At 37.8% G+C, this 23,608-nt stretch overlaps 1 protein-coding gene across 4 annotated transcripts in view; it reads right to left on the reverse strand.

Moving 5' to 3' along the window:
* pex5la (peroxisomal biogenesis factor 5-like a) overlaps window positions 1–23,608 on the reverse strand; it is an 86,380-nt gene that overhangs the window by 44,955 nt on the left and 17,817 nt on the right. For 3 of the 4 annotated variants that reach the window (XM_079350260.1, XM_079350259.1, XM_079350258.1), the window contains exon 2: window positions 6,555–6,659. The exons of the other annotated variant lie outside the window; for it this stretch is intronic. In XM_079350260.1, coding sequence (XP_079206386.1) covers window positions 6,555–6,659 — 105 coding nt within the window. The remainder of the gene's footprint in view (window positions 1–6,554; window positions 6,660–23,608) is intronic. 4 annotated transcript variants of the gene reach the window in all.

A 23,608-nucleotide genomic window follows, 5' to 3' on the forward strand; every position in this document is an offset into this window, starting at 1 on the left:
ACTGGGCTGAATACACGTCGCTTTCACATAAAAATACATAGCAAGGGTACGTGAAAAGCAATGTATTTATTCAACGTTTGAATCAGGTTGCAATGAAAAGAATTTACCAGGAATCTCGGCAGAATTTCTGCCATTTTTAACTTTCTGCTTAAGCTATATTCTTCAAGCTCTAGAAGCACCTACATTAGTAGTTTAACTAAAAGTACATAACATAATTGGGTCATGAAAACAAATGACTACACTAGAATATGTTAGCTTATTATGATAGTTTGTATTTAAATTGTGCTGTGGGATATTGTTTGAAGTTTTTTTGTAGCTTCTTAGGTAATTGCTGCATTTAACACATACATGTATGCTAGCTCAGCTATACATTGGGCCTCAGGACTGATAGAGGGATGCTAACAATGTAAATAAATTATTTACATTATAATAATAAATGGACACTTTCACAGTGGCTGAACAGATGGAAACCAGAAAAACATCTGTCAGTGAATAACTTGTTGTATTTTATTTCAAAGCATCTACTGGAGAACACTGCACCTTGCATTAAACAAAGTCTGGGTAAACATTCCCCACACAATAGACGATCTTGGAGCTCTCTTTTTATTTTTTAGCATTAAAAATGTCCTCTACTGTAAATGAAGGCTACAGCTGTCCCTGCAGAGTATCTGTTTTTGATGGTTTGTCTGAAAGATTGAAGGTCAGTACTGCCAAGGAGCTGAATGCTGCACATTTACAGCAGCTGTAATCTCAAGGTAGCAGATTTAATTCATAAAAAAATGTCTGGGGGCTTTTTTGAAGCGTAATGACAGATGTTAACAGAATCCTGGCTTACAGCCCTGCTGAGTCACATTTATTGCTGAAAGTTGGCAGCATTTTCATATTCTCAGTAAAATATAACTGTTAACCTTTATGTTGTCCTCAGGTCTTTTTTTGACCCATTTTCAAAGTTTTAATTACGTAAATATGGATTTCTTTCTTCTAATTGCCTAAAACGACATGCATGATTCCCTAACGCGCCCTTCGCAAATGACCTTCATGATGAAAACTTACAATGAGCTTTCGTTTTCTTCGTGGCCAAAAAATGACCTCAGGGCACCAGACGTCACCGAATAGATTTTTGCAGAGGATGTACACAAACACAATCATATTCACACAAACACACACATCTACACGCACACACAAAACAAACCTGATGTGTTAATATGATTTTATTACAACATTTTCTTGAACGATGAGCTTCTAGAGAACAAGCAGACACACACAAACACCTGCACACACACTAAAGCTTCCAACCTGCAGACAAGTATAAATGATTGTGTTACAACTTTTCCCTGAACTCTGGGGACCCAAACTTTGAGACAGCACTCAAACACACACCATAGACTGAATGAGAAGCACACACCCACACCAACGCCAACACACACGCACACATGCGCACACATACGGACATAAAAACTCAGTCACAACTTTAAAGCTGCACCGGTGCAAAATACTGTTCTTTTTGGACCTTTTGATGTGCTTTTCTGCCTTGGGGAAAATATAAACAACAGAAAAACAACCGAAAGGCAACACAACTCTCAGCTTTTTGGATAATTTCACATTTGAGACTCAAAAATGAAGAGGTGCTATTCTGTTTCAAAGGCTCTTGACTTTATTTGGACTCCAGTGAAGAGGAAAATGACCAGGAGGAATATGAAGGAGAGAAATACGTGTCAAAAGTCGAGGGCAACCCTGAAAATGATGATAACGCTTCAACTGAGAAGGAGGATGACTCAAGAGATGAGGAGGAAGAACATACTGAAATGAAAAATGGTTTCCAGTCAAAGGATGGAAATGTGACGTGGTCTTCCATTCCTTTAAATGACAGATGACGCATGATGGTGCAGAGATAGAATGAAGTCCCTGTGGTTCAACAAGGAATAAAGTATTGTATCAATGACATCCAGTTCAGTTTTGGGCTCTTTCTCCAGGAGTCAAGTCAAAAGATGTAGTCGACATGACAAATCAGCACAGGCAACAAGTGTAGGGCGTAAAAGGAGCGAGGTGAACAGAGAAGACCAACACCTACCTACTACCTGGGTGTTTAAATGATTGTAGCTTGTGTCTACAGATACAGTAAAGAAGTTAATTTTTTAATACCACTCAAAATGTTTCATGTCATTTCAAGAGTGATTGATGACAGTTGATGATCGTGCACTAGACGAACAAGCTATGAATGAAACTTACTTGCTGCCATTCGAGTTGTGTGGGACAAGTGTTTGTGTCGCCTGCATCTGATCCTGAAGCTGATGTGACAGTGGAGGTCACTGTGCCTAAACTGGTCATACCAAGTAAACCAGGAAATTATGGCATCAATATAATAGTTGCTTTCAATGCTAAGACAAGCTATGCCTGGAACATGCAAATATACACTGGCAAACCTATTGATGGACAAATAAGGTGATAATATGCCCTTTGCCAGGATTTACTGAAGAAAAAATGTCTATGATGGGAACAGTTAGGAAGAACAGACTTGAGCTTCCCCCTGCACTTCAGGCTGCCAGAGAGAGTGCTCGATTCTCATCAAAGTTCACTTTCACTGAGACACATGCACTTGTCTCCTACTGCCCTTAAAAAAGAAGAAATGTGCTCCCAATCAGCACTTCAAATAGATATACTGCTGTGAGCAGTAAGGAAGACAAAAAGCAACAGATTATTCTGAGCTATATTCAGAACAAAGGGGAACTCGGCAAACCTGGAAAAGGTATTAAACCTTTTTCTAGTTATATTTATTGTCAATCAGACAAAGAGAAATGGCTGTCTTTCTGCACACTTGGCAGTTACAACAGTCATATCAGTTTGTAATTATCCATTATTTTACAAAAACAAGGCCTTGAATTATACATTTTTGTTGGAGAGTGTAAAGTTTGGTAGTCACGATAAGGACTTTGACCAGAGTTAGGTGCAACACAGTGTGCATTATGTGCATATAGCTCATGATTTATAAGCAGTCAAACCAGACTGGCTCAATTTTTTCAATTGACAGTTAATTTAAATAACATTGTAAATAATGTAACATGTTAAACTTAAGCATACAAGCACTTAGGGTCCGAAATGAACACCTGCCAAGCACCAAACACGGGTATTTTCTTCAAAATCATATCTCAATTTCCTGAATTCAATAAAATGAGCTGATCCGTGACATTAATCTTAAACAGAACTTAACACCAAAAACAACATAAAATATCCCGAAAAAAATGCATGTATGAAAAAACCAACATTATTTTGGCAATATATGACAAATGCTGAATTTTTGATTTACCTGGCACCTTGGCTGTTAAGTCAAAAAAGTCCTTTTGGACCCTGCCTACTTTGCTATTTGGAGCGTTAGACCCTAATTACTTTAGCATTTGGTGCAAATGAACAGTGATCATCTCATTTTGTTTTGGGGTTATTCTGAAAGAAATATCACATTTCACAGAAATGTTTTAGGCTAAAAGTTGAGCAATAACTTTCGGGACCGAGAATGGAGCTGTGTGTCACATCTTGCTGTCTCCTAATGAAGGACACTGCATTATCTGCACCGCACACAACATGATTGTTGTTGGTGTTCATCAAAGCGATTCTTGTATTTGCCATTGGGGCCAATTTTAAATAATGGTTCTAGAAAAGATGAGACCTTTGCATTTTCTTCTTCTAATTATCCAGAAAATAGGGACAGAACATCTCCTGTGTTCATCTGGGGAAATGCATCAGGCACTTTGCTGGCAGGTAACAGAAACGCCAATTATCGCTTCCCTCCTGAGCTGCTTGCTCATTACTCTCACTTGGAGAAGGATATCGTTTTCCCCGCTGTTTTTTCTACTTTGCTCACATCTTGTTAAACATTGTTTCTCTTTTCCTACAGAGCACCTTGGTACTTTGTTTACAAGTGCTTTAAGGAGAATATAGAAAATTGTGTAATGGAAAAATTCAGCTAATTGTGCCACTTGGGCTTGACACAAAGTAATCTTTCAAATGTTGCGTGTTGCTGTTAAGGGAATGGTGTAGCAGTCGATAGGTAAGGAGGTTGAGGTTAGGACAGGAGGAAAGAAAACCCTGCATTCAGTGATTCAGCGATTGTTGTCATGAAAAATTCTAAAATACACTTTTTTACTGTAGTTTATCTGTGGTTAAAGCTTGAATAATACCTGATTTGATTTCACTCTGAATTTGTAATGCTGTTCATTTTTTATTGATTCTGACATCATTGCAGCAGCTTGTTTACTCTTTGGAGTGGTGTAGAAGCTGTTGCTGTGGGTGGTGATGAACGATTTCATGTACTCCCTCTGGCCTTCATACAGGAGTTAAACAGATATTTATGACTCATCAACAATGTCTTTGCATGATTCTTCCCAAGGCTGCAAAGTCTGAAATGACATTATAGAGTAAGTAACTTTTTCTCTATTTGTGTATTCACATTTTTTTTCAGAATAAGGCAATCATTTGTTGTTAACTTTTATTCAGCAATCCCCATGAAAGACTAAAACCAACAGAGCAACAGTAGTGGTCTATACTCTCCAATTTCCTAACCCTCCTTTTCAGTCCTCAACTCTTAGTACAAAAACATTACAAAACCGAACATTTAAAGCTTTAAAATAAGTGCAGTATAGTAAAGTGAAACATTTTAGAATTGTCTTTGAATTATAAAATTAGTGCACTGTGGTTAGACACCAGTGGGTGCATAACGTTGGTGTAATTTCTAACGAGCTGAAGTCAGTCTGTACAAGATCGATTATGTTATAAATGTGATACATTTGATCCTCGATAATCTTATAGATATATTTAACCTTTATGAATCCCATTCATAAAGTTGTTATAAACGAGATATATATATATAGTGTATGAATGCATTATTTCTGAATTTTAGTTGTATTCAGTTTGTGGTGTACAAATGGAAGACAAACAACTTGAGTTAATGCTTTAATTTTGCAAATGAAGTAATCGGCCCTGAAAATGGTGCCTTAAACTCTGTGACTCAACATTTCTAATATTAATAATATTAATATGCAATAATATTTAATATTATTGTATCAGCTGCTTTTTCTTTTTTTTCAACCAGCTATTAAATAATAAAGAAAACATGTATCTTATGACTGTAATTCATGTAAACGGGCTGATTTTTCCTCAATAGCACTTGAATAAGTCTTCCTGAGTTAGATCAGAGATTCTCAGCTGGTTGAGCCTCGGGACCCAACAACTCCTTCATGAATAGTTCAAATTTCTCATGTTTTTCAATCAATGAAATTTATTTAAAGAAAAATTGTGCAGCTTTGTGCCTAAGATGTTACAAATCATGATGATTAAATACATGTACGTTTTTCTCAGTCATCTTGCCAATATTGATATTTGCCATCAGTAATATACTACAAACAGGTTTGAATGATTGTTTTCTGTGACACTGCAGCACGTTAGGGGAAAACAACTGATAGTGTCTTTAGGCTTCAGAATATACCAGGGGTTTGATATATACCAGGGGTTTGACTCCTTAAGTTGTTGTAGCTTTATAATGGTCTTTGATAACATGTTGTTATAGTAATTTAAATTGTAAGAAACTATGTTCACATAGATTAAAAAAAGACATTTTTTTAGAAATACATGCATTATGTTGTTGGTGCAAACTCAGCTTTTTCTGTCCGACAGCAGAAATTCTGAAACTTCATTATATCCTTCCACTTGAGTGCCACCATGATTTTGATTGTTTGACAGTTTCTAAACCAGACATTATTTCAGAAAACCAAACAAGTACAGTATGAAGCATGCTACAGGTTATTAAAAACACACAGAGAGCTACACAGCAGCACACACACCTTACAAAAGCAATCAAGCACAGAGCAATAAAACGCATATTGGCATGTGGAGCAGCATCTCCAGCCTATGATACTTTAATAGTTAAAAAGCAAAAGAGAAAGTAAAAAGCTCAGCAGCGGGTAAACATTAATTTGCTGCAGGATTTTTTGTACACAGAGAGCTCAATCAGTAGCTCATGCTGTGCAGAAAATGCATTCATATGCTGTTTGTACAGAGGATTAGCTGCTTATGAGGTGTAAAAAAAGTTTGTGATGAAGTTTTTGTGACCTGATTAGGAAGGTTAAAGGAAATTTTTGAAGCCCTCTGGTTAATCCCCCCTCGTACACAAAAAATAGACAATGAGATTTAAGTATTGGATCATTGTGTCAATCTGTCTGAGGCTAATTTGAAAAGATAAAAAGTTATGTGTATAATTGCGGCAATTAGCGGCTGCTTCTATGGATCATAAGATCACTATTCAGTGTCTGTGTGAATGTAGTGATGTAGTAAATTGTTTTATACCCCATAGAGCAGCTGGAAATGAAATATGTGTTGCGTTGTTGTTATAAACAACATGTTAAAGGCTTATGTATTGAGTTAGTAGACAGTAAAGGTCAGTTATAGGACACTCAAAGCTTTGCTGTTGTTTAGTATGACCAACACAGGAGAACGTTCCACTTGGAGGCAGTGGGGGGGAGGGGGGAGGGGAGGGCGGGGGGAGTTTCTGAAATGGTTCTGCCCACCTTGGTAGTCACTGTGAGGAGGGGCTTCCCTTCTGATGACGCCTTACTGGGTATCTCCTTCAGGACCATGGCAACAGTCTTATCTGCAGCCCTAGAGTCTTTCCCCTACAACAGTGAGATCAACAATGACTTGTGTCAGGAAAGTTTGACAACTCAGTGCTTTTTGCCCCCGTCACGGAGCATCTTAGAGAAAAGACTTAACTTTGTGATGATGGAAATACTGTGTGGGTCGTCTACAGTAACACAACATCAACTTAAAGACATTTCCACAAGACTATGGTAATGAAAACAAGGTTACTGCACAACGTAGAGCGCAGACGGTGATGTGCATGGTCGTCCACAGCAAAATTTGACAGAAAATCATACATAGCTCATCACACAAACCAAAGTATTTTCGAGCACTTATGTACAATGTAAGACAGATGAACGTTCACGTCTACGAGGCACTGTTTCCCCTGAAGGTTTCAGAGCCACAATATTCGTGTAAAAACAACAAGGTTGCTCGTAAATGCAACCTTCCAATACAATCAAAATATTAGTCTCAAAATAATGCACTTGAAATCATGTTCTGAAAATTACAAACAGTGTTAATGTAAGTCAAAGCTATCAAAATGTCAGCATTCAGTGTGTATCCTCAGATAATACATTTCATTTTTAAATTGATCTGGAGAATACCCAAACACTTCAGTGTATATATTGGAATCTGTATGAAGAAGGAAAAAATGGTATCTCAAAATCTCTAGTGTCAGTAAAATGCAGACATTGTTTATGTTATCCATCTTAGCTGAGTTTTCTTTTATAAGTAATTAAAGAAAAATAGTAAATAAAAACCAAACCTTTTTTGTGTGGTTTTTAGCTCCCTAAGTGTATTCCAAAGCGTTTGTTTTGAAAGTACGTCCCAGTTTTGTTTTTGCTCATGCAGGTCCAAAAGAACCTCTCGTACATAAACCTACAATCACTTGAGTGATGCAGTAAAAGTACCAGTAGTCAAGAGAGCTAGCCTTAGCAGTTAGCAGAAAGTGCCTGATAAGCCCAAAAAACGATTTTTGGAAGTTATGAATCTATTTCAAATTTCAGAAGACAAGAATCTCGATTATTACAAAATACATTTTTCCACCTCTATGAAAGGTATGAATTACCCAGACTATCATAAATGTTGTTATTGAATTCATTGCACACAGATCCTGAAGTTGTTTTATGGTCCAACAAAACAAAATAAAACAACCAAACAAAGTAGAGACTTGCCTTTCACAAACTGTCCCTCTGTGCATCCACCACACACAACCTGTCATTGGATAAAAACTGCATGGAGCCTGTCATATATTTAGGACTGCTGAATTATGTAACAGTAAAAATGGATGACCTGAAAAGGTCAAATTGATTTTGAAAGCCTTTTGTCATGACCCTTTTCGGTTTGATTTAATGGCAGATGCTGAACTGCAGAAACCACCGAGTAGTTATGTTTGGATGGACCCAAATAATCTGAATAAAAGTCTGATGAGGATAAAAAAAAAAAGTTTCACGTAAACATGTAAATCGAAGGAGGTTGATCTGATCTGGCTCATTCACAAACACATTTTCTTCAGAACAAGAAGGGTCATTTATGCTGACCGTTTTTAGGATGTATAGTACATCTTCTTCATCTGGTCGTGTCTCCCTGGTGTTGATAAAACTATTCTTACTATGCATGTCTGCTGCTCCCTTTAGCTGTGTTTGTTTGGTCCTGCAGACCTGCACTCTCCCCTGTTTATCAATTTCCCAGCAAATCTTGTGCTGCTGATCTTGCAGCTTGGTAAGGAACAGAAGAAGAAATAAAAGTAAGAAAAAGGTAAAAAAAACAAACAAACGTGACATCCAAAGTGTTAGACGCAAAGGCTTGGTGGGAGAGCAACTTCTGGAAACAGTGGCGGAATGTTTTTTAATGGAAATTCTGCACATGTAAACTTAGCTGCTGTCAAACAAAAATCAATTTACCTTTCTCACCCAGAACTAGAAGATACATGATTCTTTTTGCTGTTCATCTTTTTAGGGCTTACAGATCTTATAGGGTTACATCTGATGTGGGAGACAAAACAAAAGCTCACCATTCTTTGCTGATTAACTTTACTGACCACAGTCAAAACTGCATTGCAAGACACTCACTGTCTATATAATGTTGTAACAAATCAAGTTCAAGACTAACAAAAGAAAGCTGTCCCGAATGAGCAAGAATCACATCTAAAGCATTTAAGCTGGATCTTATCTTCACATTTCCAACTCTCATGAAAAACTGAATTATGTTGTTTTTTTTCCCACTGATCATGCCACTAAACCTGTGTGCCATCCCTTGAGAGTTCCCAGGAAAATCTTAATGCTCTTAATAGTCCTAAAAGCCACCTGCGCCCACTCGGTCTCCCCTGGTATAAACGACAACACCTTTAACCAAGAGGATAACATGAACAGAGGGTTGTTCACACACTCAGAGACAATCCAGAAAAGCTTTGCAAAAACAAGCATTTGTTTTTAGTTGGTTTCACTAAATGGCAGATGAAGTTTTTTGAAAAGTGCTGAATGTCATCGCTGTGCCGTATGCGCTGGTGTTGTGCGAGCCAACAGTGTCTCACAGTGAGTTTGTAGTGGCTTACAGTGTTGGCAAGCCTTGCTGTGTTGTTTTGTATCAACATTTGCCAAGATAGCTTTTATTTACCTCGGAATGATTACACAGGTAGTGGTTAATTTTTTGGCAGAAGTGGACGGTATCAAGAAAGTGGATATGATATTGCTTTGCAGCTTTGTTTTCAAACCCAGAAGTTCTTGACGGGAAGATAATGAAATGCCTAAATCCTGGAAAACAAAGGATTCTTATTCAAGAGCACTCAAGCTGCAAAGTATGAAATATGAATTATTTAACAGTTTAAAAAAACAAACAAACTTGGTCATGGTGCTTAATGAAACAACTTGAACCCATTCCTGTGTTCTAATACAGCAGCATGTGACAAAAGATTTAATCACTGTGGGGATGTTCGTGAAGATAAAATCAAAAACAAATTATGTTCAGCCGATGACATTGACTGCAGCATTCTGCAAACAGTTTAATCAAATCATTAGTTGCTGATCCTGGCAGAGAACATAAATGTTGCTGTTTATCTCAGGGCTCAGAAAATCAATTTACAATCTCCCAGTCAGCTTGGCGTGTTCATCACTGAACTAATACATCTTGCGGGAAAGTGTATTACGAGGCCATTCTCGAAGGTAGGACTGAAAGAATTTATGAGCTTAAGTTAAACTGGAAAGTTCCGCCATAATTATAAAAATGTGTTGTTTGTCCTCATCTGCAGAGAGTTTGTTCCCCATTCAGTAAACTGCATTTATTCTGGGGAACTGCATCATTAACTTAAAATTGTTTTTATGCAGAACAGCAATTTTTCTCTGAAGAAAAAAAAACAGAGAGCGAGAGAAACCTGACTTAGCACATCATCTAATTGAACGTCTATTGCACTCTGCTTCCTGTCTGAGTTGCTGTTTTCAGAGTCCAGATCTAGAGTCAGCAAAACGAAACGATAATGAATCCTAAAAAGCCTACATAGTCTACAATATTTTAGAAAATGGTAAATGAAGGCCTTGGAAATACAATTACCTGTGATTTAAAGGCTTTAGTTGCAACCAACAAGACAGGTTTGAGGGCAAAGCCTTCCCCACATCAAAAAGTGCTTGTTTGCAAATCTACCAGTTTTGTCTCAAACCCTTTGCTCCTTCAAAAAGTATGTTTGCTTCAAGTTGAACTGGATGTAATTGGTCGAGTACACTTAAGGATATAAGCAATTTCTCTTCTGGCCAATCTCAGTAAGAGTGCCCGATAGGTTTTCTATTTCCTGTTGGAGTAGGAGAGAGGGACTTTTGATGTCCATGAAGAAGAAGTAGTAGTTAGTTCTATCAACAGTGGTGCATGTGATTTATTTGTCTAATTTCTTTTGATTGCAGAGCAGGAAATTTATCTTAAGCCTGTTCTGTTGCTATATCCCCCACAATATATTTTCTGAAAGTCGAAAAGTTCAATATAATAAAAGCTTTCTGTGCCAACTAAATTAAATTAGTACAATTAGTGTTGGTGCCTATCTTTGGATTTTAAAAAATAGACTAGAGCAGAGTTAATAAATCAAAAAGGCACAGAATCACTTCTGTACACTGAAATAATCTACATCAAATTTCATGTGCCATTGCTTCCAAACAAGAAGATGGATTGTCATTACTGAACCTCCATAGAGAGGAAAAGTTGTAAATGGCTGCAGGAGAGATTTCAACACATTTGAATTTGTTCTTCAGAGTGGGTCTCTGGACAGTTCTATTTATTAAACACAGGCTTGCAAACAGGAGAATATTTACAACAGAGAGCAATCAGTGACATAATGGTGGAACGTATTGTCACTCTATTTTTCATTAGTCATTTAAAAGACGGATTTCACGAGCGAACACCCTCTGGAAAAATTTTTGTTCAGCATTATACAGAGGGAGGGACTTGCCACTTAAACAGGATTCAGAGCCAGATTGGAAAAATACACAGCTACATAAATTAATGGTTTGAAAATATGGTATAGAAAAAAATCCATATGTTCATCTGATTTTATTTAGTTTGAATGCCCATGTGTGAATGCTGAATAAAGAAATAACATCAGTACCCCAGTGTGTTGGCCAGTTTGTTCAGAAACTGGAAATAGTCTGCTCCCCATATGCTACATTCTTGGGTCGACCTCTGACCTTTTGAATGAGTATGCTCTCGGTCTTCGAGAGATGACACCAACAACAGCCGGGGTGACACTGCAGTGTAAAGAGTATCACAGTCGGGGATGAGCACATACTCTACGAACACTTGAGGGGAAATTATGATGCACACTACTGGCTAGAGTGAGCTGATACACAATAATGAGTGGAGTGCAGCATCCTAAGTGGGACTCAGGGAGCTTGTGTTAATAACAATGATAAGCTGATCCTCTACACAGGGAGAAGGCTGCTCTACCGAGGAACAAAAAGCAACTTTATACCAGCATCTCAATGAATCATAGTACTTTTGATATTCAAACATTCCAAACACATTCAACAGAGTCTATTCCTTCATATTTAATGTGTGCATATTGACAATCTTAACATATTTTTTCGTTTTATGCTGTACTTGATGTATATTTTTTTGGGCTGTAAAACAATTCAAAAGGAACAGTAAAAAAGTGAAAAATGTTTGATGTCATTAGAATATTACTTTTGAATCACATCTGAGTTTGTTTGTTTTTTAAACATTTTGAAAAGAGACATTTACTGTAAAGATCCAGCAGTAGATTGTACCTGGACACTCAACATTAACTTTGTGACAGTTGAAGTTAAGTTTCCAGTTACAACCACAGCCAACCACTCTTAACTTTGAGACCATGTCTGTCTCATAGTTAGGCTTGTACGTTTGTTGCTGCTCGTTCTTGGTCTGTTAATTGTGCTGCTGCCTGTCTTGGCCTGGACACTCTTGAAAAAGAGACTTTGAATCTCAATGAGTATCTTTCTTTAAATATAGGCAAACAAACAGATGTAAATAAGATGTCATATTCCGGATAAAGGAAGAGAGATTTTGCAGAGTCAGACATTCCCTAAACCCACACAACCACACATTAGTGTCAGTGTGTGGTAGCATCCTGAACACAACTAATGAAGACTTCTAATAGTGCTAGAACTCTGGATGAGCTAGTATATTTCGTTTACATTTTTACTACAGGTCTTCAATTAAACTCCTTCCATCTTAACTGAAGCTGCTGATGATGAGGTTTTATATCAGTTCGCAGTGAATGTCCCTTTTTCTTTATTGAATTTACGGGGTTTTTTTTTGTTGCTTCTTGTTATGAATGGATTATGGGCAGAACACATGTTTCCCCTAAAACTTTTGAGTAATCACAGCTTCCTTAACTACTGCTCTGAGCCTCAATGGTCCTTGCAGCTGTGCAGATTTCTTGTTTGTCAAATGCTGCTACAAAATCATGTCCAAAAATACAATCGTAGCTTGAAGAAATGTATGTTCAAGTCCAACAGTTAATTTCATTCATTTATAAAGGGACTATGTACAATATTAAATGTAAATGTTGCCATTTGATGCATCATACCAGAATTGCAGTTCGTCATGTCGTCTGGCAGAGCGTTTCACTGAGTTGTTGCTTTCGTACAGAAAACAAAGGCAGTGTGGCTGAAGGGTACAAAACAACATCTTAACTTCCCCAACACCAAGGTAGTATCTTCTAAGTATACTTGAAGTTTTAAAGATTAAAAAATAAGTCATCACTGAGTCAATAATGTGTCTCTGAACCCTGGCCATGATCTAAGACTAAAAAAACTGAACACACACTCAGGATCACCAACACATTTTTATTTGTGAGGCAATGTTCTATTGTGCTCGGGGCAAAATTATCGTATTTAATTGCAATTATTCTAATGTGAGGATAATTATAATCCTGAAAAACAGCGTAGTGGATTTATTTCTCATCTCTAATCAGTTTTTGGAATGCCTTTGTTCACTTATTTTCTCCATAACAAAGGTGCAATTCAGGACACAGAACTAATTAGGGGTATTTGAGGCTGCAGTAAAGTTTTTCTGTTTTTTAATTGTCTCTGGTGTGTGCATAAAATGTCATCAAGCAACGCATAATTTAGCATAGGAAGTGTTCTCCACACTGCTAGAGGCGGTATAAGTTATCGAAACTAGTAGAGCAGGAATGGCTTACACAGAAAGCTAAGCTGTCAAAATCTCTGTTGCTTTGAATTAAATGATTGCCACATGTTGGAGTGGTTTATTTGATTGTTTGCAATCAAAAAGGGGGCAGACATTGTCAGAATCACTCATTTCTTTGTGGTAAATAAACATTTGGGACAGCTTTTAGTTAGCTTAACCCTAAAGAACAGAAATCGGTAACTTGACTCAGTCTGAAGGTTATAAGGCTACATATCTGAAGCTCCCTGATTAATATCTACTTATTTTAAAATCACTAAAACATGCAACCTTCTCCCCTCTTTGTTCAGCCTTTGTGCTAAGCTAATAAACTAGAGGCAGAAAGATTTGCATCATGCAGGCATGATATTCCTATTGATCTCATCGAACCTTTTTGCACATTTGAGTTATTATTCAAAATTGATTCCTACTAATGTGGGTTTAAAATATCATACATACCGGAATATATATATCTCATTAATTAAATCAAAGATCTGTGGCACTGTATTTGATGTTTCCAAACTCGCATCGCATTTATGGCTGATCATCTTCAAGTGAGATCACATTAAATGACTGCTGCCTTTATCTACAGTATTTAATGAAGATGTAAAATGCATGAAATGTCTTAGTCATAAACCCATCCAATCACTTATTTTCCACCTCTGAAGTGACTTTAAAATAAATGAGCTTATTTAATGTACACAACTTTTCACCCACATTGCTTGGGCAGCAGCACTTGCTGGTGAGCTGTCTAAAAGTGTTAGCCTGTCAGAAATGACTCCCATAGTACTGTGACAGAAGAGTCTGTAGGGGTTTAAGCTTTAAATCCCTCGGTCAACAAAGGAGGTTTGAGGCGATTTGCTGAAAGTACATTTCTCCACCTGCAGCATTTAACTGCTGGAGGCCATGGCAGGCTGCTGATGTGATAAAAAAAATCCAAGGCTAACAGTTAGCTTTGGCGTATTCAGGTGTTACATGGATGAGATTGGCCTTGTGATATGGACGAGAAGGTTCTATCAAAAAACAAACAAACAGAGAACAGTTGTTTTAGCCCTTTGTTTTTATTCACAGCAGCTATTGAATTAAAAAAAAAAGCATTTGAACTTAAGATCTATGGTGGCCTATTAACTCAGTTTAATTGTTAACAACCATTAAATCACTTGTATAACTTGTATTATTGATGATGCTGAGGGAAGAACCCAGGAACCATTCATCAAACTGTAAACATGCTGATAAAGACACTTAACTTAAAAGCCTAAACTTAATTAACTTATGAAAAACACTTTCATCAACAAATATGTCCCCAGTAATGACAGTATGAGACCCTAAACCCAGATTCAGCACAGCCCAACAACAGTGTGTTTCATTATGTAGAGGATGTATCACAGAACTGAAGTGACACTCTTGGAAAGGCAGTGGACTGATGCTCTTTAATGGAGCTAGATAGAGAATAACTGTCCTTGGGGGTTTACAGGCTGCCGCTCTTTAGGACAGCTGAGCAAATACAACTTAAAAAGATTTCAGAGCTTAGGCATTTGGCTGTCGAGGTTGTCTGGCTATTACGGGAGAAATATCCACAAACTTACCTCAGATTTCACACTGTTAAAAACACCTCACTAAGCTAATGGTTGCATCCATGAGGTGCGAATGCATTGATTGATTTCTGCTGGGCTGATTTGGCCACTGGTAAAGTGTCCACATTTGGTAAACAACTGACTTTTAAGAAAATGAGTTTTTAAAAATAAAAAAATATTTGACAATACAAGGCCATTTGGAAATGGCAATGGTTAAAAAAAGGAAAAAACAACTCTTGCACACCAAATCCAGACACATAGTTATAGGGAGAAACATATCCTCAAAAAAATCCTTTATGCCTTTCTCACTTTGAAACCAGGCCATTGACTGATAGCAAACCAATAAATGAGCATAATATTCAATACACAATATAAAAACAGCTGTTTAAAAGTATTTTGGTAAATCCATATGAAATCTGACTTGGTTCATTGTACTTTTTAGCCATCCAGTGCTTTACGGACCAATTTCTATGGATCTTTAACGTTAAGATTGTTTACATATTCAGATCAGTTTATCTTTACATCCTTGGTCTATATAGCTCTTCTTACACAGAGATTCCTCCAGTGCTCTAACGAAGCTTCTCCATTTCTTCCTATTTGTTTGTTTTTTACATTGAATCAGCCATAGTGGAATACTGTCCCAGTGTTTTATTTTACACTTGCAATGGCATTGCAGAAGCATTGTAAGCATGCTGTGTTAGCAAACAATGGGAGGCTAATATACATACACAAACTCAGATGTACACAGAGCACTGTCCCACCCTGCGGGCCTCGTACATTTAACACTGAAACAGTTTTTGCCTTTACTTTTTAAGTCTCTATTATTACTTCCAATACCAGCTCTACTTTCCCACAACATTATGCCCTCACAACTCTTACATTGACCGTTAGGGGGTGTATAATCAGTGCATAAATAAACTCACCTAATCAAAAGAAATACATAAATAGGCTTATATGTGCAGTTATACAGCTATGTGCCAATGTCTCCTACTGTAATTGGTGGAATGTCTAGTTGAAGAAAATAAGGACAAAGAGACATCTGCTAAGCTGTTTTCTTACGTGGTCATTCAAGAGGAGAAAAAGTAAAAGAGCAAACTGTCATTTGCACAGTTAAGCAGTTCTGTCACTTGTCCATCAGCTAAGAGATATTCTGACCTTTTTAAGGCGTTTCAAAAGCATGGCCTGTTTCCAGTAGAGCTGACATTATACTTTAGAGCAGTGAGCTTACAGTTCATTTTGAATCCAGCCTGTTTACACAGCCCAGATGGTTGATTACAAGGCTTATCATATTTCAGGATTTTGGATTGGCACCTTGGGTGGCCAATTAGATTTTAAGGGAGGACCATGTAATTCCATTATGCCCACTGGATGGTTAACCAAAGCACATGAATTGAATGAATTATTTGAAGCCTATATTTGAATATATTTAACATTTCTCTGCTATAACCCAATTGTTTTAAAGTCTATTGTAAAGGGGTAAAAGGCACAGTCCTTTTTTGTTCTTCTGTACGGTAATACTATAGGTCAAATGTTAAGTGGTCAGGGGGACACTGCAAGACAATCCCCTATACAAAGCTGCCTGTGTTTCAGTTTCATCATTTAAAACACAACTGGCTGACGAACCATAACATGATACTCTCACTAACCCTTCAAACCTGGATGGCAGTTTGTGTGCGTATGTGTATTGTCCCTGTGGGTTTTGTCGGATCAGGTTCAAACAGGAACATGAAACACAGGCTGCTGCTCATGAAACATTAATTGTGGATCACAGGGTAAAAAGCATGTCAATTTCAACTCAGGATGTACTAGGAGTGGACTCTGGGGGGAGGGGAACAGGCATCCTACACCAGAAGATGAACAGCTGGACATTACTATGTATGAAGTCTGGACACTGTATTCACACTCATGCACTGAACACACACATGAGTAAGGAAGCATTGGCATCTGTGTAAAAAAAATAAATATATATATATATATTGCAGACATCTCACATTAGATGTTTTTGGCATGTTGGCATTTCATGCTCTAGAATGTCATTGATCAAGAAAACACAAGGACATGAATGTGTGTTTGGAATGTTTGAATGTTTGGACTGATTTTTTAAGTGTGCCTTATTGAGTAGTGAATAATGCATTCCCATTTCTCATCGACGCATTTATTAACATTCATTATGATCTCTAACTAATATGAAGCGTATGCACATACTGTATCTGTTTGGACGTACAATACAGGTGGAGCATGATGCATTTTTGTTAGCTTTTATCTTACTAATTGCAACGCTTGCATACACGTCATACCATTCACGCTCACAACCCTGTGTTACAACATTTTCACGTCTTTCCGATGCACAAAGCTGTGTTTATTCTCTCATCAGGCTCTTCTTTCCCTCTTTTCCCTCCATAAAGCGATATGTATTCTCCAAAGACAATTCCACTATCAGATACCTCAGCAACAAATAAGAGGCTTTGTTTCTCTTCCACTCTTCCAGGCAGAAGAAGATTGATTGGACTCTTTAAATTACTGCTCGTCTCCGCAGACGCTGGACTGAGACTGAATAGTAAAAAGTGCTGAAGTGAAGTTCATCCACACCTCTCAGCACTGATCATGCTGTTTAAGGTAACCTGATGAAGAGTCTTTTTTGTGTTGCCATGTACAAGAACAGGGAGTAGGCTTTCATATGTGCAGCCATGACCATATGATGAACCCACAAGAAAATCCACCTTGTAAGCCCACTGACTCATAAATTACCAAGGCTGTAGGACACTTTAAATCTTTCATTTTCAATAGAGGTTTTACTTTTGTCCCCTTGATGTTAGAAATTAAAAATTCCTCAGTCAATTACACACCAGAGAGGACGTCCAGATAGAGACTGCGGCTCTTTTTGACAGACAAGGTCATTAACTTCGAGAGAGAATGGCAGCTTGTAAACAAAGCTGTCTTCCTGAGTATGTGTACTGAATATTTTGATCCAGATGCCAAACAATACTGTTATCCAACAAATTCCAAACAGCAACAAAAGATCACATTTCCTATCGTCTTGACACTTTAATTAGCTACAGAGGAATCCTTTACATGGTTATCACCCAACAAAGCTAGCATGATTTTTAAAGTAGCATCTTTTCCGTTCTCCGTATTCACCCACCCCTTCCCCTCTGTGAACCATCAAAAGCCCCTCACTTACATGCCCTAGCGCCATTGGTCCAGAAGCGGATTTCAGCTCATGCTTTAAGTGTGGGCTCATGCATGCATGGGGTAGAGAGACTTGATTGGTTTAATAAAATGTGTACTGAATGTTGACATTGGTCAAAGTTTTTACGTGTTTACAGCTGCTACAGATGACAGATTTTTTTTTGTTTCTTTTTCAGAGCATATAAATTATTAATTACTGTCAGGACCTAAAGACAATTTAAACCAAAGTCTTAACAAATGTATCTGGAGAAAATTGCCTACCCTGCCTTTAATGATCAATTCTGATCAATTCCTCTCATCGTTTTTTTTCTTTTTTGTTTGGCTGCTAACATTACTTTTAGAAGTGGCTCGATGAAGTGAACACAGTATTGCATAAAATTCTCTGAATATCAAAAACGTTCATCATATGACAATAAATGTGATATTAATTAAAAAAAAACATTTCTGTATTGCTCTCGCTCTCCTTACATAAAAATATGAACAAAAGAGGTTGTTAAGGGAACTTTATCCCCTCCATGATAACGCCTCAGAGCGATAGATCGCCTTTGTTTTGGCCTGCAGGTTATAGGAAAACAGAACTTATGCTACAAACATTTAGTTAAATAAGTTAAAAAACTATGTAAATTAATTTAAAAGAAAGTATGTATTTTTTTTAAATGACAATGCCAATGATGATTACTGCAATGATCCAGAGTGACGTAGCAGATTATTATGTTCCTGTAAATGCTCCTATACTCTGATGCCTATGCATGACTAAAGCTTTGTTTCCACCGAGAGATTTAGATCAGTTCGCCTCGGTACGGCATGCATTTTGCAGTGTTTCCATACACTAATATGGACCATATAACCAATCTGTACCGTACTGCTTTTTGGGACCCTTCCGTTGGGGTGCCAAGAATGTCGAGCCGACCCGAAAAGGTGGAGCTAAACACTGCAGTCCGCTGATTGGTTGAAAGAATCGTCACTTCCCATGTGACATCATCAAACAAAACTCTGCAATGTTTCAACCATAGACTGTAAACACACAAGTGATTGTTTAGGTCTGTATTTCTCCTCGTCGCACACAGCCTTCTCTGAAACAAAGCTTTTTGTGATAAAGAGTCACATGTCAGTGACAGAGTAGATGAATTGCTGGATGTCTTCCAGTGTTGGTTTTGTTTGTGTAGTGTTTTTCTCCTGTGCGGAATTTATTAGTTAGCGGTTAGCTGTTAGCGGTTAGCTGCTATCATGTGATGCTATTACGTAGCGGCATCCGGCTTACACGCCGCCTACCATATAAGGCATTGTTGTGGAAACACAAACGGGATCAGGCTTAATTGAAACAAACTGTACACAAACTGTACTGATCCGTACTGGACTGCTGTGAGGAAACAGGGCTAAAAAGATCTGTGTATAAACAGGATCAGGACCAAATCTACAGACTGGAAGAAACTGGATTATGTTCTACAGAATTAGGATCCCTACTTATAGGGCACAGATGAGCACCTTCAGAAGTAAATAGTAAAATAGAGTCCCTGGTAAATTGCCACTATATCCCAACACATTAGCTCAAAGTTACCAAAATTGCTTTTTGTAAACTGCTTATTTCTTTCCTTTTCATAATGGAAATCTTACATGAAAGATTTCTAAAGGGGACACAGGCTTATTTCCCAGAAGCTCAGATGACCTGGCAGGAAGTAAGGCAGAGTTTCTATTTCAGCTATGAAACAAATATCACTTCTTTAATCATTCTTTGTACAGTAGCAGACCTGCACTCTAAAATACATCAGCCATCTGCGAGCTACTGAAGAATCTAACAAGTGAAAATGCAGCGATTCAGCAAGTCCACTTGTGAATTTGCTCCTCAGTGCACTCTGTCATTTAAGACTAATGATGTTCAGTTTGGTTTGTTTTATTCTGTACACACACCTGCTCCAAATACATCAGAGAGCAGGTGTGATGTTTTCATGTTTTTTTATGGGGTGGTGTTTAGAACATCATCTATTTTTATGTCTTTATTGACACCAAAACCATAATACTTCTAAATACAATACTAGTCAAAAGTGATTGAGACAGACCCTAACATGACAATGAGTAAAATAAGAACAGTTGTTACTTATTTTGACTTATCCTTATTAGGATCCTTATTATTTTTTTGAGGTAACTTTTCATTTAAAAAAATAATAAAAGAAAGGAAAAACATTTGCCAGATGGGAAAACAGTTAATGTTCTCAGTTCTGGCAGTGTTGGGTCAAAGTACTGGAACAACCAACATCATTAAACCTAATGATTCACATATTAATTCCCATATGGTTTCATTCAGACATCTCCCGCAGTGAATGAGTGCTACCTGGTCACCATATTTGGCAGAATGAAATTTGGGACAGTTTATGCTAGACTTTTTTTTGGCTGTTAACATCCAAGAATTCCAGTCACACAGAACAAATACTAGACATGTCTTTGAATAGCCATATATGACTAAAAACCTTTAACAGCAATGAAACTCACAAAAAAACTCCAGAAACACTATTATTAATTCATTTAACATGCAAGAATGAAATGTCTTAAAAGTCCTCTCAGTACTCTGTGCACTCCATTCTGCAAAACCTGCGAGTCATCCTCGTACATCACAGTAAAACTCAGATCAGTGCGTAACACACTCCATACACAAACACACACCTGCACCTCTTCTCTCTAAATACAACAGCGTGATCTACTTTGTCTCTCCTTTTTCTCTGAACCCGTTTTTGCTAATTTGACAGTAGCAAATCCACCATTTTATAAAGAGGTATAATAAACCACTTGTGTTTTAAAATGTTCCATTCGATATTTGGTTCCTCAATAAAGGTGTCTGAGTACAGTTTTTTTATAGCATAACATAATTCATTGAAACAGTGGAACACATCCGTTAAAATAACAGCATAAAAAGGTTGATCTTTAACACGAGACATTACAGCTCAACCCAAGGAAGTACAAGGGGACATCTGTCTCTGTCTGATCTCGGAGCTGTACATTAGGGTATGTATTGCCATTGGCTATCTTACAGAGACTTAAAAAAAAGAAACAAATTGCAAAAATGGTCTGTAAATATTGTCACAAAACACTTATTGTGCCATTATTATTTATTTAGCACTTATCCCAGGCTGACATTTTGGCCGTTTATGCCTTAATTTGCCAAACAACTGCACATGATACCGGCTAATTGAAACACGTATAAGGCGTACTTTAATCTGAGACAAAATAAACCGTAAGTAGAAAAAAAGGGAAACTTCATTCTCCCTCTGAGATGTACTAGTAAAGAGCCTGATAAATGGAAAGCACTGAAGAGAGCAAAAGAAACTAAAAAATAAATTAAATCAACTTAACATTGGACCTCTGCCATGCTGGTGTTCCCTAAAGGAAGCCTTTGAAGAAAAAAGAAAATCACCAGGTCTCTATAATTGACCTCATCTATTTCAAAAATAGGTTCTTGACCCCAACTCCAATTACCTGATCGAACAAAAACATTTCCTCCATCAGTGCCCAGAAAGAGCTGCAGGGTTTGTGTCTGTGCTGGAGATGTAATTCTTTCACCAGCAGGAGAGAGATGAAGAACAAGAGAATTTTACACGAGTAAAAAAAAAAAAAGCTTCAGCTAGTCTGTGCAGCTGAAATGCTGCTGCATATTTCTCACCATAATTACTGCAACATGTAAGTCGAGGAATGAGGGGAGAATACAGTGACCCCAAAAGATCACTGAAATTTAATGAGGGAATCAGAAGTCTTTTTTCATGCACTTTCCCGACAGTATATCTTTATTTTGTGTGTCGTTGTTCTGCAGGTAGAAGAGCAGCATCCAGTGCAGCGAGTTGGGGATGGCAGTGTAGCATGGTTGGATGGTCCTCCTCTTGGATGTCCCTTGTAAACTGCTGATGTTTACTTTTACCTCAAATCTTAATTTTGTCCTGTGCTTTGGGAACAATTAACCTTGGGCAGTATACTGATCTTATACATCTCGACACTCTGATCATGCAGTAACTGCATGTTTATTACACACATTTCATAGATATACTGTTAGGGGTGGAAGTCCAATTCATTTAGCTCATGTCGTATGTTCAGTGTATATCCTCCCTTCCTGCAGACATCGGTTTTATAAATATCACACTGTGACTTTAAGAAGTAATGGGTGTGACTACAATGGCATGATTGAGCATGACAGAAGGACAAAGGCAGGTAATAGCTGGGCGGTAATCCCCCCCCAAGTTGCACTTTGCCTCCACTTCCACTTCACCTGTCTCCACGTTTGTCAACCCCTCATATCCAGGCAGAACATATAAGCCCTCTCCAGGCCCCAGTGGCCAATTCTTTCTTTCCCCATTACCTCCCCATAAAGGAACGATGTGGAGAAAGAGGAAACTGAGCCCCTCTTGCAGAGCCAACCTGAGTCATTGCTTACATTATAGCTGTGTCGCTACTTGAAGCTCTGCCTGCAACTGCTAATGATGAGCGATGGCAGCAAAAGGAGGAGGATCCCCTCTGTGCATTGAGCAGCAGAGTACAGTAACCTGATTACTAGTGGCTGCCTGGAAAATGGCATTACATCCGAGCTGCAGACACGTCTCTCACTTTGAGCTTCTGACTGTCCTAGATCTGGGCGGCTGCACGTCTTACTCTATGAGGATGACTTTATCATTGTGCTTTGTCAGAAGCAGTCGTACACACAGCTAAGAGGCTGCCCCCTACCCCGCAGTGTTTTGATTGCTAACAAAGACCTTCTGTCCTCTTCATACATTACTGTTCCAGTCAATCAAAATGTATTTGGATTTGATTTCTGTGTGTGTCTCTAAAATAAGGGATGCAGGTCCAGCTACTTTTTGATTAAATAAATAAATATGCCAGAGTACAGTATGCCATTGGTAATTAAAGCTAAGATGAGGACATCTGTTTAAAAGTGTACCATATTGTGCAGATTCAGATGTGAGAGCTTTTTTAAGGCGACCTGTTAATTTGTTGACTTTAAGCAGAAAATTGGCTCTTATCATTTGGTTACCTGCAATTCAATCTGAGCCCACTCATTTGTCTGCTCTGTCTCAAGTATCTGTGATACTGAAATAGATTCAGAGCTATTTATGGACAGAGAGAGAAAGAGAGAGAGGAACGGAAACGACACAGAGATTGACAGAGTGCTGGAAACTTTCTCTTACAACAAGACCATTAGTCTGCAGCCACAGTGGCTCTGTAAGGCTCTTCTTCCTCTCAGTGGTTATTTTGTATTTAAATGTGCATGCCAACATGCTTAAAATAGCTATAAGAACAGCACTGACAAAAGTAGTGAACAGCTAGATTAACAGACCGGTGTTGATCAATAAAAAACATTCCAATATTAAAAAAAGAAAAAACCCAGTGTGTCTGAGAATGATGTTCTTGATGGTGTGACTTTACACTGATTCACACATGACCACAAATGTCCAAGCTGTATATTTCCACGACAGGATCAACCTAAGAATTTTCACCAGGATGTTGGCAGTGTAACAGATATTTAATTCAAGCAAATTGTTAAGCTTGAATTCATTTGTAGCAAAAAGTGCGATTACATGTCATCCTTGCTCACTGCTGAGCCT

Source organism: Symphodus melops, assembly GCF_947650265.1.
Source record: "Symphodus melops genome assembly, chromosome: 8".
Classification (NCBI taxonomy): domain Eukaryota; kingdom Metazoa; phylum Chordata; class Actinopteri; order Labriformes; family Labridae; genus Symphodus; species Symphodus melops.